General features: G+C 35.4%; 1 protein-coding gene across 1 annotated transcript in view; it reads right to left on the bottom strand.

The window, feature by feature from the left end:
- PLR1 (NAD(P)-linked oxidoreductase superfamily protein) overlaps positions 1-16810 on the bottom strand; it is a 60321-nt gene extending 43511 nt beyond the window's left edge. The window contains exon 1 of the mRNA XM_089828857.1: positions 16604-16810. Coding sequence (XP_089684983.1) covers positions 16604-16717 — 114 coding nt within the window. The 5' untranslated portion in view covers positions 16718-16810. The remainder of the gene's footprint in view (positions 1-16603) is intronic.

Genomic DNA, 16810 nt, shown 5'->3' with positions numbered 1-16810 from the left:
GATTTGAGTGGTCCTACAAAGACTAAAACATTCTATGGTGAAAGGTACTTTATGATTCTTGTTGATGATTTCACTAAAATGATGTGGGTTGCATTTCTTAGTGAAAAATCTGAAGTTTTTGAGAAATTCAAGATATTTAAGAGTAGAGTTGAGAATGAATCTACTTTCAAGATTAAATGCTTAAGGTCTGATAGAGGAGAATTTATTTCAAATGAGTTTAACAAATTTTGTGAAGATAATGGTATAAAGAGACAGCTTTCAGCCTTTAAGATACTTGAGCATAATGGGATAGCAGAAAGAAAAAATAGATCGATGACTGAAGCAGCAAGAGCAATAATGGTAGAAAACAATGTATCACATATCTTTTGGAGAGAAGCAGTAAAAAGAATTTTCAGATATTTGAAAGGCACACCTGATTATGGATTATGGTATGACAAATCACATGATTTCACTTTATGTGCATACGCTGATGTTAATTGGGCAGGAAGTGTAGATGACAAAAAGAGCACAAGTAGTGGAGCATTCTTCTTGGAAGGAAGATTAGTTTCTTAGTAGAGCAATAAATAGGATTGCATTTCACAGAGTACAGCAGAACCAAAATATGTAGCAACAACAAACAATTGTAATCAGATTATTTGGATCAAGCAAATGTTGAAAGACATTGGGATAGAGTTCACTAAGCCTATTATCATACATTGTAATAACACAAGTACTGTGAGTATGTGAAAGAATCTAGTATTACATTCAAAGACAAAGCATACATCTATTAAGTAGCACTTTTTGAGAGAGTTGCAGGAAAAGAGATCAGATTAGAATATGTTAGCACAATGAAGCAGATACCTTTGGCTAAGGACAAGTTGAGTATTTGAGAGGTATGCTTGGGGTTATGCCCCAACCTACTTTTGAGTAATTGATGCAGAAATTGCATCAGTCCCGCTGACAGCAAAGCACTATTTCTTTATCTCGACTGTATGCTTGATGCTTCTCCTATGATGGAGTATATGTGTCTGAGCTAAGTCATTGAGGACTCTTGGTATTGGTATTCAATAGTGTCTTTGGAGACTAGAGCTTGAACTGATTTCAATAATGTCTTTGGAAACTAAAGCTTGACATAATGATACCTTTGTCATTGATGTCAATGGGGTAGAGATGAGTACATGAAAAACATTATACTTGATACATCATTTGGGTAGAGATGTGTATCTGGAAGAGAGATTATTGATTAATGAAGAGGATTTAAGAAAGATGTGAATGTATGGGGGAGATTAACACCTTCCTTATGCAAGTTGGCTACTTGATAAGAGTATGACAGAGAATAAGTTATTTGAGGTATTACTGTCTAAGACTGAGATGTATAATGACATTCATGAGCAACATGAAAGGGGGAGCAAAGGCAGATGAGGAAAAAGTATATTTGATATTCATGGAACTTAGATATTTTTCATCTATGTTGCCATCAATACCAAAGGGGGAGATTGTTAGCATGAATGTTGATGATATTCCTATGGGCGAGTATATTAGCATTACTAGAGACATGATTTAGAGCTTATGCATTGCATTCATCACAGTATTTGTCATTAATGTTGTTGTGAGGTTTTCACACCATCGCCCCAAAATTTTGGGGACCCCCTTTTTTTTCGATTGCCTTAGCATTTTTCGGTCCAAAGGTTTCAAATTTGAAAATTTCACGCCTTGGCACTTTCAGGCCAGTGGAAGAAAGGTTAGATTTATTTTCACCTAGTTTCAACTTGATTTTCCAAAGCCACCAATTCTATCCTTAGGCCAAACAAATTTCAAAGTTAATTCCAACTTGGCGTGATAAAATTGTAAATTTTGTACTTAGACATTTTTTTTTGAAAACTTGGATATAATTGTATAAATTTGGATAATTTTCAAAAAATGAAATTTTTGTTAAATTTGGTCTTTTAGAAAATCTTAATTATTTTTTGGTGAAGAAAATTAATTTTTGTGATGGTGAAATAAAATTGCAAAATCAATTTTTTGGCTCTAGAAGAAATTTTATTTTATTTTTGTCAAAAAAAATTATTGGCATAGCAAAATCAATTTGGGTAAAAATTGCAAAAAAATTGGCTTTAATAGATTAAAATTGCTTTGAAAACTTTTTGCCTTTAATGAAATTGGTAATTTAATATTGAAAAATGGCTTTTGGTTAACCAAAATCTAATTTTAATGACGTATTAATTACTAAATCCTCATTAAATGAAAATATTTAACATCTCCAAAGCACCATTTAATTTCTTTTTGCAATTTAGAACTAATTGGCAATTTTAAAAGTTAATTTTCATCATGGCAAAATTAATTTTGGTTAAGTATGTAATTGTGGGCCATAATTTTGCATTAATTATTTGTTTTTCTTTCTCCCAAGGTCCAAGAAGAAAGTTGGGTATAAGAGGAGGCCTCTCTCCCATTTCTTCCTCACTTCTCACTTCTCCTTCTCAAGGTGTTGGTGATTTTGCAAGAGCAGATCTGCACTCTTCTTGCTTGGCGAAATTTGTGGGAGCCGAATTTTGTGGAAGATAAAATTCTGATTTTTGCAAGAGGCTGCGATTTTTGCCTTAGGTTGGGTAATTTTATTTGGAGGTGAGTTGCATGATAAATTTCTGATTTGCAAGGGATTTGAAATTCTTAAAGTCATATCCTAGGTTCTGAAAAGTCGCTGTAAGATTATTGGTTAAGGTGAATTTTCATCATCTAGAGTTGCAAGGGGTGCTTAAGCTGACATTCATCTTTAGTTCTAGTCTAAGGATTGCTCCGCTTGGTTCTTCTTGCCTTTTGGTACACCACTCTACCATCCCGTAATAGGGCAACGAGCATGGAGGATGGTAGTGCAAGTAAGAATCCCAAGCGGGCGAACACTAAGAAAGACAAAGAGGATATGATGCCCAAAACTTCTTTCTTCTCGAAAATGAAGAGAATAACCGACACCAATATCGGTACAGTGGACATGATACGGATGAAGGACAGACTAAAGGAAGGACAATCCTTGTTGACTATAGGTAGAGGTAATTTCACATCATTTAGAGTTGCAAGGTCCTTAAGCTAACATCCATCTTTCACTCTAGTGTAAGGATTACTCCTCTTGGTTCTTCTTGCCTTCTGGTCCACCACTCTAACATCCCGTAATAGGGCGACGAGCATGGAGGATGGCAGTGCAAGTAAGAATCCCAAGCGGGCAAACACTGAGAAAGACAAAGAGGATATGATGCCCAAAACACCCTTCTTGAAAATGAGGCAAATAACCGATACCAATGGTGGTACAATAAAAGGATATACAAAAGGCAGTTGCACATCACAGCCCAAGCGTCAACACTTCTATTTCAACCATGATGAGCAATGTTGGGGTGGCGCTTGATTTTGAGGATATTAGAGAAGAGGATGTCAATGAGACAGATTTTGGATTGAAGTTGGATGAGTTAGGAAAGGTTGCTATCAAGAAGAAGCATTTGGGCATCCTTTCCTCTCTCAATGCTTTTATTTGATTTGCAAAAGAATATGAGAATGATCATGAAAGGATACTACAAGTAGCAAGCAATGTGGCGAAGTCAGCGGAACTCAAGACGAAGCACACGCCTTGTCCTCCTATGGAAGAAGTTAACGAAAGGCTAGCTAAGTTCATTGCCTTAGCTAAGAAGATGAAAGAAAAGGGAAGAGTTATATTAGAAGATCATTTGATGTAAGCCCAAGTGGCAATTTCCCTTTCTTCTACAATAGGACAAGTGTCTATTTCTGATTGGCCACCATTTTGGTGCCTTCTCATTGGTTGCTACTTTTTGCACATTTTTCATTGGTCCATTGATGAGGTGGTAGCTTCTCATTGGCCGATGGGGTGGCAGCCCTAATTAGGGTTTTTAGGATCCAATCTGGATCGTTGATTTTGTTTTGATCTCCACCATCCATTGTATTTTTGGCCCCTATAAAAGGCCATTTGCTCTCATTTGTAAAGTGTTGGAGAAATTGTTGCGAAGATAATACCAAAATTGCTCTCTTCTTCATTGTCGTGATTTGCATGTTGATTAAGAACATTAGGTGTTATTGCATGTTTTCTACTTCCACTTAGTTAGATTTCATTTCAAGTTGTTCAAGTTGTTTAAGTGAAAGTAAAGTAGGTGGATAGTTGTATGGTAGCATTGGTAAATGTTTGATAGGGGTCAATACTAGGCCACTAGCATCCTAGCGCCTTGTTGGGAAGCTTTGCATGGTAAGCTAGTTTATTGTTCCTTTGAATCATTGCACCTATGGAAGTGAGGCCGTTGGTCAGCTCTCATTAGGTTCGATCCCCGTCCATTTGCTAACCTTCCATTCATAGGAGTAGGAATAGAATAGTGAGTAGCAGGTGTAGAATAGTGAGTAGCTGGGTAGTCGAAGTTTAGGGAAAGAAGTTAGAGGAGTAGGTTGAGTATTAGAACACATCCATTCACCTTCCATGACCATCGCTTTCCCATCAACATCACCATTGGCAGACACATCTTCCATCATCACCACCATCAACATTATCTACCTCCGCACATTTCACAAACCGAGCCGCCATCACCTTCATTCCACCAAAGTCCAAGTCATCCTTGAATGAATAGCATAAGGCCACCTACGTGATTACCAGCAAATCACATCGATAAAACTGAGTGAGTATCCACAAGAGTAAGGAACATTGGAGTTATTCTCATATCCCATGAGTAATAACTTTTCAAGAGAGGAGTTGCATGTTTGATATCGTATATCGAATATTCAAATCCTAATATGTTATGTAAGTGATACAAAACTCGCATCAACAAATGTCAACATATTGGTTCTTCTATGAAGACTAACAAAGTTACACAGGAAGAAGTGTTTGGCATGGTTTGTGGATTAAAGGTCATCTAATGCCTGCTTGACGATATGTTCTACAGTATGTCTTGATGCTACATAAGAGCAAGTATGGAAATATGAAGATTGGACAAAGTTATGAAGATTTTGGTGAAAGCAGCATTCAAACAGAATTTTTGGAAAGTGGGTACTGTCGTTTTGATTCTAACTCCTCACAGGGATGGAATTGGCTTAAGCAGACTGAGACAAAGGTTGAAGACATGTTAGAAATGCCTTGGTTAAGAGGGCATAATCTAAAGATCATTGAGTCAAAAGTTATGAAGACTATGAGCCAATAGTTTGTAATCTTGGTTAAATGGGAAAGTGTAATGTAATATGTATTGTAATATATAAAGATGGTCCTATATTATTATTGTAAATTGGGAAAGCCTCAAGATCAACTCAATAACTTGTTTTAGGACTAGAGGAAAGATGTTTTCCTTGGATGTAATGTAACAGAGGTCATATCTTTGTAATATGTATTTTGGGAGCTTGGAATGCAAATTTGTGAAGATCAAAGCAGAGTTTGGTGCAGTTGAGGCACGGTGAGCTTACAAGGAACTGTACTTGGCTAGACAAGTTTCTAGTTGGACAATTGTTGTTTCACATTGTATTATTTGGAAAGAATAATACTAAGGCTATTTGGACAATGGGTTCAGTTGTCCTCCTTTCAACTCCTAACAAGGTTGGCACAACTCCTAACAAGGTTGAATCTCCTAACAGGTACTCAAAGTCTCCTAATAGGGACTCATATGTACTGATTGCATTTCATTGACTCCTAATAGGGTCTATCCTCTAACAAGGAACTATAATATTAGTACATCATTTTGTGGGTAGCATCCCCAATAGAGTTTTCCTCTAATCAAGGATTTTTCTAGTTAACATATTTGGTGTTATTGTGCATGGTTATCTTTCCATAGTTGTTGCATCTATTGTTTATATGTTTCAGAATTGATTAAAGATATTGAGAGTTGTTTTAAGTACATAAGTGATTCACCCCCCCCCCCCCCAGTAATCTTCGTGGACTTTAGTTTCTAACAGCAACATCACAAATTTCCCTTCTATTAATCAAATGGTAATAGGATTGAAATATGATTTCTATATACAATTATTAATGTTTAATTTATATATCTTGAACATATATAATCTTATTAATAGATATATATCTAATATATGTCAAGATAAATAAGGATTTCTGATCCTCACAAAATGCAGACATAATATTTTCCAATTCATCATTGATTTATAGGTAAATTACAGCATATCACTATTTTGTTATATGATACTTCCCAGCCATTTAATAAGATGAATCGTCTTTTTATAGGCACTATTAATATGCATTATGAATATCAAATATAAATAATTATTTTTCTTTCCTATTCCATGATAAATTGAATAGTGGAGAATGTCTTCATATATCTTTCTATTAGAAAGGATTGCAACCCTTCATGATAGATGGGACACAACTCTTGCTAACTGATCCTCTTCATAACAATGATTAGATTTTATTAGTCCTTAATAACACCATCTTATATATATTTATTATTTGAGTATTTTAGGATTCTTATTTTTTTATAAAATCATTCAACTTATTATTATCATTTAATTATATATTATTAAATTCTATTTCTGAGGGGGGACATTGCAGCATTTTGTTTGGTTGGAAGTGCTTGAAGTAGCTGATATCCATCCTAGTTACCGGATTCATGCCCACAAGGCTAGATTCAGGTCCGGATCTGAAACGGATTCGGATTCGTGCTCAGATTCATGTTGATTCGGGCAGGATCCTTGCTTTACATAGTGGATTTATCCTGATTTGCAGGCCTGCTAATCCAGACAAATCCACTATAAAAAAACAAGGATCCTGCCCGAATCAATATGAATCTGCCACGAATCTTAGAGGATCCAATGTGAATCCACGTGAATCCTCAAGGATCGATATGGAGGCCAAGATTTTAAGTGGGTCCAACTTTTTTAATAACTTTTTAAATATATTTTTTGACTTTTAACCCTAAAACAATCCTTTTATTCAACTACATCCAAATACATTTCACCTCAAATTTGCTATCTATTTCTCTCTCATTGTATATTTCTCTTGTTTATACACACACACACAAACGAATCATAATAGGAAAAAAAAATCATGAATCCACGGATCCAATTCGCATGCCCGAATTAGATTTGTATCTCAAATTGGCAACTAAGATATCCATTGATTAAATAGCATAAGTCCCTTTGTAATAACTAGCGTACCAAATCATTATAACAGAGTGAAAGTCCAGAATAAGGAGCCTTGAGGTTGTCTCATTTGATCACAAAATTCATATATATTATTTAGCATATGAGCATCCTTATTCAGAAGAGAATTGGAAATTATGCGTTTCATTCTGAATACTAAGTATTGCTTTGCATGTTGCAGTGGCATAAAACTCACATAAACAAGACAAAAACATGGTGTGCATTTCAAGTCTCATTTGTCATGCCGATTGCACTGTTATAGACCCATGATTTGGAATTAAATGTTTCTATTTATATTTGGGACACCCTTTGTGTTATTCACAATCTTCTGTTACGCTTTAGCAATGAGCGCACTCTTTTGTTTCTTTGTATGTTTCTCATGTCAACAACATGACAAGGTTTTTTTCATTATTTTGATGTGGGTTTGTTGATTTTGATGTGGAGAGTGGTATTTTGGAGATTGGATTGAGTTTTGGTGAGTTTGATTTCATTTATTGAGTGCTGGAGTTATTTTACTTTGTTCTAAAAGTAATTTCTCTAATCCAAGATTTACTCAGTTATGTTGTTGAGATGCTTCCAGAGTTCATCTTTGTGAATTGGAGGACATAAAAACTCTACTAGATAACTAGTTTCGATGGTGAGACACCCACCCTAGTTGGTTGGTGTTGAAGTTTCCAAATTTAACAGTGATTTTAGCTTGTTGGGTCATTGTAGGGTTGAATAGGATCAAGTTATTTTCAGTATTTTGATGCAGATTTGTTGAGTTTGATCTGGAGTGTGGCTTTCTGGAGATTGGATTGAGTTTTGGTGAGTATCGTTTCATTTTCTGAGTGCTGATGTTATTTTACTGAGTTCTCAAAGTGCTTTTTCTAATCCAAGATCTACTCATATCTCCTCAATCTTAATGTCCCCAAGTAAGTTTATCTAATTATAAATAAATCCATGTTTCCATAGTATTTAAATAAACTCAATTCGTGCCATAAAGAGAACAATTATAAGTGTATTCACAAATTGATTATATAAAGTTAGGGAAGTTTGCCCTTCTGAGTATTACGCTAGACTAGAAGGACAGTGAAAAGCAACAGGTTACTTGGACACCAAACTCAACAGCTTCCCTCATGGCTTTATAGGATCAACTTATTTTCAGTATTTTGATGTGGGTTTGTTAAGTTTGATGCGGAGTGTGGCTTTTTGGAGATTGGATTGAGTTTTGGTGAGTATAGTTTCATTTTCTGAGTGCTCATGTTATTTTACTGAGTTCTAAAAGTGCTTTTTCTAATCCAAGATCTACTCATATCTCCTCAATTTTAATGTCCCCAAGTAAGTTTATCTAATTATGTAAGTTTATCTAATTATGAATAAATCTATGTTTCCATAGTGTTTAAATAAACTCAATTCATACCATAAAGAGAACACTTATAAGTGGATTAGCAAATTGACTATATAAAGTTAGGGAAGTTTGTCCTTCTGGGTATTACGCTAAACTAAAGGACAGTAAAATGCAACAGGTTGCTTGGACACCAAACTCAACAGCTTCCCTCAAGTCTTTATAGATCTAAGCCCTTAAGCCTTTCTTGGATGCATCCTCAAGGCGCTCAGGGATGTTGATCCTATCCTATCTTGGCAATGCCCTGTTGGCTGGATTTACACAGGCCTCTTTCTCATTCCATTCTGGCTTGTCATTTCTTAGCTAAGAAATGATAACCAGTTGGAGCATATGAATTTAATTAAGGATAGAGTCAGATATTATTATCACAGAGTATATTATAAATCATACCTGTTACTGATTATACTGAGTTATCTGATGGTGTTGTTATGTATTGGTTCTAATTGTAATGTATACTTACAGACCAGATACTACCTACTAAAATCTCTTCATCTCTGGGAAGTAATTATATTACTCTGCAATGAGAACCGTTACTCCCTGTGGTAACGTTATCCCTGCTCAATACTATATCAATAAACTGCTTCTGACATTATTGGTTGGTTATGCCTTGCAGTAAATATTATTTTCTTTGATCAGATGGGATCAATATAATCTCAGAATGTATTAAAGAGTAATTTAGCGTATGATTATCCCTCCGCGCTACTATGGAGTAGTCTTCTGCAGATACTGGCTATTTATGCCATCTATACAGTTGTTGTCGATATTATATCTTTTATTGATTCTCTTCTATATATCCATGTTCCCCCATCATTCCCAGTCGTATACATGTTGTTCCTAGTCCTTGAGACACGATGGTGGAGTTGTCGTATTTCAAAGGAAGGCATTTGGAGGTCGTGCAGGCAGAAAGCCTGATAATTGTTAGCTTATCATTCCTTCATGAATCAAACTTTAAGTTAAGTTGCCATCGTGGATATTAATCCACAATACGTTTGCCCTGTCACATTTGTTTTTATTATTCATTTTATCGAATGTTTAGCTATGGATTATTAGAGATATCCTCTCTTTTTAGTATCGTTAATTACTTATTAATATAATATGACAGTAATTGAGAAATGTATTTGTTTTGTTTATTCATCAATTAACACAGTTCATTTATTACTTAGATATTAATAATCAATATTCAATATATTTGTGGTTCGTTCATGGGCCTTCAAGAGTTGATTCTCTGTCTAAACAAAATCGTGTGGAGTGGAGCCTGCCAGATCCAAGTTGGACTAAAATCAATTTTGATGGGGCTTCGAAAGGAAACTCAGACCCCTCAGGTGTGGTTGGTGTGGCCAGATCAGAGGATGAAAGCATTTTGGCATTCAGTGCAAGAAAGGTGATGGATGGCACGAAAAAACAAGCTGAGTGTCTTGTTGCAGTTGACACAATTACACTAGGAATCAAGCTTGGCATTTGGAAACTAAACCTTGAGGGAGACTCTCAGATTGTACCTAGACAAGTACATCAAACAAATCAGAACCTTGCTAAATGAAGTTGACGAGTTCAGAATCTCTCATGTACCAAGAGAGGCCAATACTTTAGCAAACAAACTTTCTAATTTCGAGGTGGCAGGTTCTTTACAAGATAATTTTGAAATCACAGAGGTATTCAATGATATCCCTCCACGCAAATTGGACATGTGATTGATCAATGAATAATTGGGGGTAATAAGAGAACATAGAGTTCAGCAATGATAACGTGTGTCAAGGTTCAACACGCAAGGTAATAATGATCAAGTGAGAGCAGTCATCCTTGATCCTTGTTTTTTGGTTTTGGGATTCTCTCCTTATTGAAATGGAAGCAGAATGCTAGGTTGTCATAGCTTGGGTGGCAAAGGGAAAAGCTTGGTTGTACGAAGATTTGTGCGAAAAGCTAAGTCATGATGACTTGAGCTTTGGAGCTCGATCCTTCTAAAGGTTTCCATGAGCCTTTGAAAACCCTTCAGCCTACCGTTTCTATCCAACAATCTCTGTTTTCGAAGTGAAATTGTAAGCGGAGTTTTCAGTGAAATCAATGGAGGCAATTTTTTCTATCAAAACCACAAGCCAAATCTCAGCCTTTGAAGGGGCCATCACACTAAAAAAGACTGCACAATGTGTTCAAAATAAATGAGGACATGTTTTGGAAGGCAATTAAGCTCATTTTCGAGGAGTATTTGAACCACGATTGGAGGCCTCAATTGAATTTGGATATTTCTTTTGCTTGTGGCATTGGTGTTGATGGTGGCAGAGTTCAAAATGGAGGTTTGTCTGGTGGCAAGGGATTATTTGGCACCCAAATGGGGGGTCGGTACTAAGGCATAATGAAGCGGGTTGAGCATGGGGTGGGTGTGCATATGGGCCCTTGTACTTGGCGTTTGATTGGTCGAGGTTTGGGTGAGCTCCAACCTCTCTTGGTATGATCATCACCTGCTCCTCCAAAAGTGCACATGTCGGTTGCCACCCTTTTCCTTCAATCATGCACGTAGGCTCGTGCCCTTGCAATTGAACAGAGTCCCAGGAAGAGGAAGGTGGTTGCATATAAATCGAATGTCCCTTTTGATGATTCTAGTTGCCCACTAGTGCATCATCAAATTCCAACCAAGCAAGGTCATGGGTTGAGCAAGGCTTGAGATGTTCCTTCTATGAAGGAGAATGTAGTCATGACATGGGTTGATGTATCATTACAAGCACATCATGTAAGGACTCTGGATAGATTTGTTGCACTAAGTGGTATGCCTGAATCCTCTCTAGGTGGAGCAATTCCCAATTTCTCTCGTGATGAAGATACAAAGTGTCAAGTGATTTGCATTGTGGGTGGTTTTGGTTTCGATACTGATTGGTTTTTGGTTGTTGTTATTCTGATCACTTTTTGGCCTATTTGGCAAGTGATCCCATTGTAATACTTTGTCACAGTATAGGTGTCTAGTTGGTGTGAGGGTGTGGCTTCATGCTTGGTCTTACCTTATTGGCATTCAACTATTGTAATCATTTTTTTGATATCTATATAATATCTATCATTATCGATCAAAAAAAAAATCAATATATTTATTTTACTTGTCAAATAATGAAACTCGTTTATTTATTTATTTATCCATTATAATGATCAATTTAAATAATATTTATGATTAAATTAAAAAAATCTTGTTACAAGTAGGGGGATATTACAATCCTACCTTCCCAAAATTGCTTGTCCTCAAGCAATTATGATTTTCACTTTAGTTGTTAGATCTCAATGAATCCTTACCACTTTGTTCCATCTCCAAGTTTGAAAAAGAGTTGAAGATAAATTCATTATGTGTATTGAATGCTACAAGTGATTCAACTTGATGTGTTAAATGCAAATAGGATTGATTCCCATTTAATATATGATGATTGATTGATATATAATGACAAAATGTAGGTCGATGGATGGATTTTATAATGATTAGGTTAGAGCAATTTGTGATTTTCAATGAATCGTTAAAATGATAATTGAAAGACGAATGTACGATCGATCCTCATGGGGTGATTTGTTTGAATGTATAATTGTCATATTTGATAATCAAGCAAGGTCGTGGGTCAAGCAAGGCTCGAGATGTTCCTTCTGTGGAGGAGAATGTAGCCATGACATGGGTTGATGTATTGTTACAGGTGGATCGTGTAAGGATTCTAGGTAGATTTGTTGTGCAGAGCGGTATGCCCGAATCCTCTCTGGGTGGAGCAATTCCCAATTTCTCTCATGATGAAGCTACAAAATGTCAAGCGATTGGCATTGTGGGTGGTTTTTCGTTGTTATTCTGATCACTTTTTGGCCTGTTTGGCAAGTGATCCCGTTGTAATACTTTGTCATAGTATAGGTGTCTAGGGGGTGTCTAGGTTGTGTGAGGGTTTGGCTTCATACTTGATCTTACCTTAGTGGCAATCAACTATTGTAATCATTTTTTTGATATCTATATAATATCTATCATTATCGATCAAAAAAAATTCAATATATTTATTTTATTTGTCAAATAATGAAACTTGTTTATTTATTTATTTATCCATTATAATGATCAATTTAATTAATATTTATGATTAAATTAAAAAAATCTTGTTAGAAGTAGGGGGATATTACAATCCTACCCTCCCAAAATTGCCTATTTTTAAGCAATTGTGATTTTCACTTGAGTTGTTAGATCTCAATGAATCCTTACCACTTTGTTCCATCTCCAAGTTTGAAGAAGAGTTGAAGAATTACGTGTATTAAATGCTACAAGTGATTCAACTTGATGTGTTAAATGCAAATAGGATTGATTCCCATTTAATATATGATGATTGATTGATATATAATGACAAAATGTAGGTCAATGGATGGATTTTATAATGTTTAGGTTGGAGCAATTTGTGATTTTCAATGAGACACTAAAATGATAATTGAAAGACGAATGTCTGATCGATCCTCATGAGATGATTTGTTTGAATGTATAATTGTCATATTTGATAATCAATTCAATGCTCTATTTTGGTGAATGACGATGATCGTTTCGAATTTAAATGTTCTTCCAAATCTCATTTATATATTCATTTCCTTTGAATAGACATATTGATCAATTCACCTTTCACCCTACAGGATAGCGAGATCGTAGCTCTAATACCATTTTTTAATGTCCCCAAGTAAGTTTATCTAATTATGAATCAATCTATGTTTCCACAGTATTTAAATAATACTTGATTTGTACCATATAGAGAACAATTAAAAGTGTATTAGCAAATTGACTATATAGAGTTAGGAAAGTTTACCCTTCTGATTATTACGCTAAACTAGAAGGACAGTGAAGTGCAACAGATTGCTTGGACAACAAACTCAATAGCTTCCCTTAAGGCTTTATAGATCCAAGCCCTTAAGCCTTTCTTGGACATGTTCTCCAGGCGCTCGGGTGCACTGATCTTATCATATCTTGGAAATGTCATGTTGGCTGGATTTACACAGGCCTCTACCTCGTTGCATTCTGGCTTGTCCTTTCTTAGCTAAGAAATAATAACTAGTTGGAACATATAGATTTATTGAAGATAGTGTTCAGATATTATTAGCACAGAGTGTATTATGAATCATGCCAGTTACTGATTATACGGAATTCCTATCTGCTGGTGCTGTTATGTAATGGTTCGAACTGTAATATATACTTACAGACCTACTGCCAACTAGAATCTCTTCAACTCTGGGAAGTAATTATATTATTCTGCAGTGAGAACCATTACTCCATTATCCCTGCTCTATACTATATCAATAAACTGCTTCTGACATTATTGGCTGGGTATGCCTTGCAGTAGATACAGTAAATATTATTTTCTTCAATCAGATGGGATCAACATACTCTCAGAATATATTAAATAATAATTTAGTGTAAGATAATTCCTCCACACTACTATGGAGTAGTCTTCTGCTGATACCGGTTATGTATGCCGCCTACACAGTCGCAATTGATATTATATCCTTTATTGATTCTCTTCTACATATCCATGTTCCCCCATTGTTCCCAGTTTTATACATGTCATTCCTAGACCTTGAGACAGGATGGTGGAGTTGTGGCATTTCATAGGATGGCGTTTGGAGGTTGCGCAGGCAGAAAGCCCAATTATTGTTAGTTTATCGTTCTTCAGTGAATTAAACTCTAAATTAAGTTGCCACAGTTTTTATTATTAATTTTGTCAAATGTTTAGCCCGGATTATTAGAGATATTGTCTTTTTATTATTATTGGTTACTTATTAATATATACTGATAGTAATTGAGCAATGTATTTGTTTTGTTTATTCATCAATTAACCCAGTTCATTTATTATTTAGATATTAATAATCAATATTCAATATATTTAATTTATTTGACAAATAATGGAATTCATTTATTTATTTATCTGTAATGACGATCAATTTGAATAATGTTAAATTAAAAAATCTTGTTACGAGTAGGGGGATACTACACTTTAGAGCAATCATTTTAGGTATTGTTCCTGAGCTCTCCTCATAGCTGGGCGTTGCAAATTGTGTGGTTATTTCCATCATTTGATGAAGAGTTTTCTAGACAAAATCAACCTTTCTAGGAGACTGTACATCTTTTCCTAACTTGGGGTTTTCATAGTAGGCCTGAAAGCTGCATCTTTAGTGATTCGAAAGCATCAATGCATTAGCAATTGTATGTGAAATTATTTAACAGTACAGGAGCAGATTTATTGAGTTTGGAAGGTTGACAATTGATCCAACTAAGCACCTTTGTCTTGGCGCTTGTTGGTTGGGCAAGGGTAACAATTCTGAGTGGCCCTTTCATGTTTTTGAAGACAATTTCAGGTCTGGTTTTGTAACACAAGTCTGATTTCATTTGTTGTTGAATGCAGATCTGATTTATAATGTTTGGCAATGTTCTATGAAGTCTATTTTTTGTCTTGTTGCAATCTTCTCTATTATTTTATGTTATGATAGTGTTGGGTGGTGTTGGCATCAATTCCCCCCCTCCTTTCTATTTAGTGGTTCTTTGAGTATATCTTATTATATGTTGAATTGTAATCACATGCAATCTGAAGCAAACAATTAGCAAACTACTTCATTGGAAAACAAATTTTAAAAAGAAATCAGGTTGAAATCAGGGTGGTTATCACAGTTCCACATATGGCGTATCAAGTTAAGTGGGCCTGTTGTTGGAGGAACCATGTGTTTAAGCATGCTTGAGCCAAAGAAGTATTTAGATGGATAACATACTGAGAAGTTGTAGTGCTTCACTTTGTCAAAATCAGTACTAGGATAGATGACACTCTCAGAAGTAGTGCTTTTCTCTTCTGAGCATCACTTACATATAATGAGTGCTAAGTGGACTGTTTATCCTCATAAGAAATGGATTTTTGTTCATCACTACTTATGAAATATGGATTGATAAAATCGACTTGAAACTATGCAACCAAGTCCAAAAAAAACATCATAGTATTTCTACCATCCAATTATCCACCTCTACATATAAAGATTTATTTTAATATTAAATACTCTTAGACTCTTTACAGTTCCATTCTGCAATTATTTCAAAAATATTATAAAATTTAGAACATCGAATTTCTCCATATATTCCTCTCTTTACAATTTCTATCAAATAAAAATTAGAATTGCTTTTGTTCCAGAGAAGACAATCTATTGCAATCGGCTTCACTAATAATCAATCTGTTTGGGCTTAGTGACAAGGACTGAGGGGTTTGGGATTTGCAATTTACATTTCAGTTCTGCAACTCCTTCAAATATGTCATATGCTACTATGAACGTTTAAAATTGCCCACTTATCAGCAACTACTTGACATCCCTGGTTCACTTAACCACCATTTGCAATAAACAATTTGAAAATTGTGGAGACTGTACAACAAAAGCAAACGGCACCTTACCGGCAATGTTAAAAACTAAACAACAGAGCAAGAAAGTTTAATAAACCAAGCCAAATATTTAACCCTCACATACCAGCTCTTAATTTACCCTACGGATGTCTGATTTTTTCTTGTAATCATTATTTTTTTTGCTAGCCATAAATAATGTCTAGCCATTGAATTTTCAGGTCTCGGAAATGAATTGATTGGGCTTCTAATGATCCGAAGGATTGTAGTAAAATCGTAAGTGGTGCATTTATAAAGAGCATTACTCAAGTTCGAATCCGCACATCACAATAAGAGCACCGTCGCATAAGGCTTGTTCTGGGCAAGATTGTTCCCAGATACCCTTATCAAACAAAAAATTAGAACTAATTTGAGAAAAATTACTCTTTCAAACATAAAATTCTCCAAGTCATTTTTTAAACCTCGTCTCCCCGTAAAGAATTCGGCAGGCACATAATGTCAGATATTTCTTATATATTACAAAAAATTATTGCTTAATGCTTAAAATGTCAAACTATCACAACGAATTTAAGTTTCTTAATCCTAATTAAATTGTTTCAGGGCCAGTAACCGCATTCCTTGGGTTGCTTCCGTTAAAATTAATTTCGCTCGGGCTGTACAATGCGAGTATTATAAAAACTGAGCAGGTAAAAGAAAGGGTAATCTTGTTCCTTATCTGAATTGCAATTCCTTATCCCATTCAGTAAGTAGAAAATGGAGAAGATGAAGTTACCGTTTCCCAAGGCCAATACGTCGGTATGAGACGAGGAATTCGTAATTTTGAGGGAACAGAACACTTGACTTTCAAACAAGTAGGAATGGTAGTCATTGTTGCAGCAAGCGCCATAGTCTGGCCCAGGAATTGATCTCGGACTTTGATTAAAATTTCGAACGTGATCCTTCGGCAGCTTGTGGTTTATAACGTTGGGAAGCGCCCGCC

This window comes from Cupressus sempervirens, chromosome 5 (assembly GCF_028749045.1).
Source record: "Cupressus sempervirens isolate cs-2001-9-10 chromosome 5, ASM2874904v1, whole genome shotgun sequence".
NCBI lineage: Eukaryota > Viridiplantae > Streptophyta > Pinopsida > Cupressales > Cupressaceae > Cupressus > Cupressus sempervirens.
Note: the sequence above shows the minus strand (reverse complement) of the source record. Positions and strands in the feature narration are given on the sequence as shown.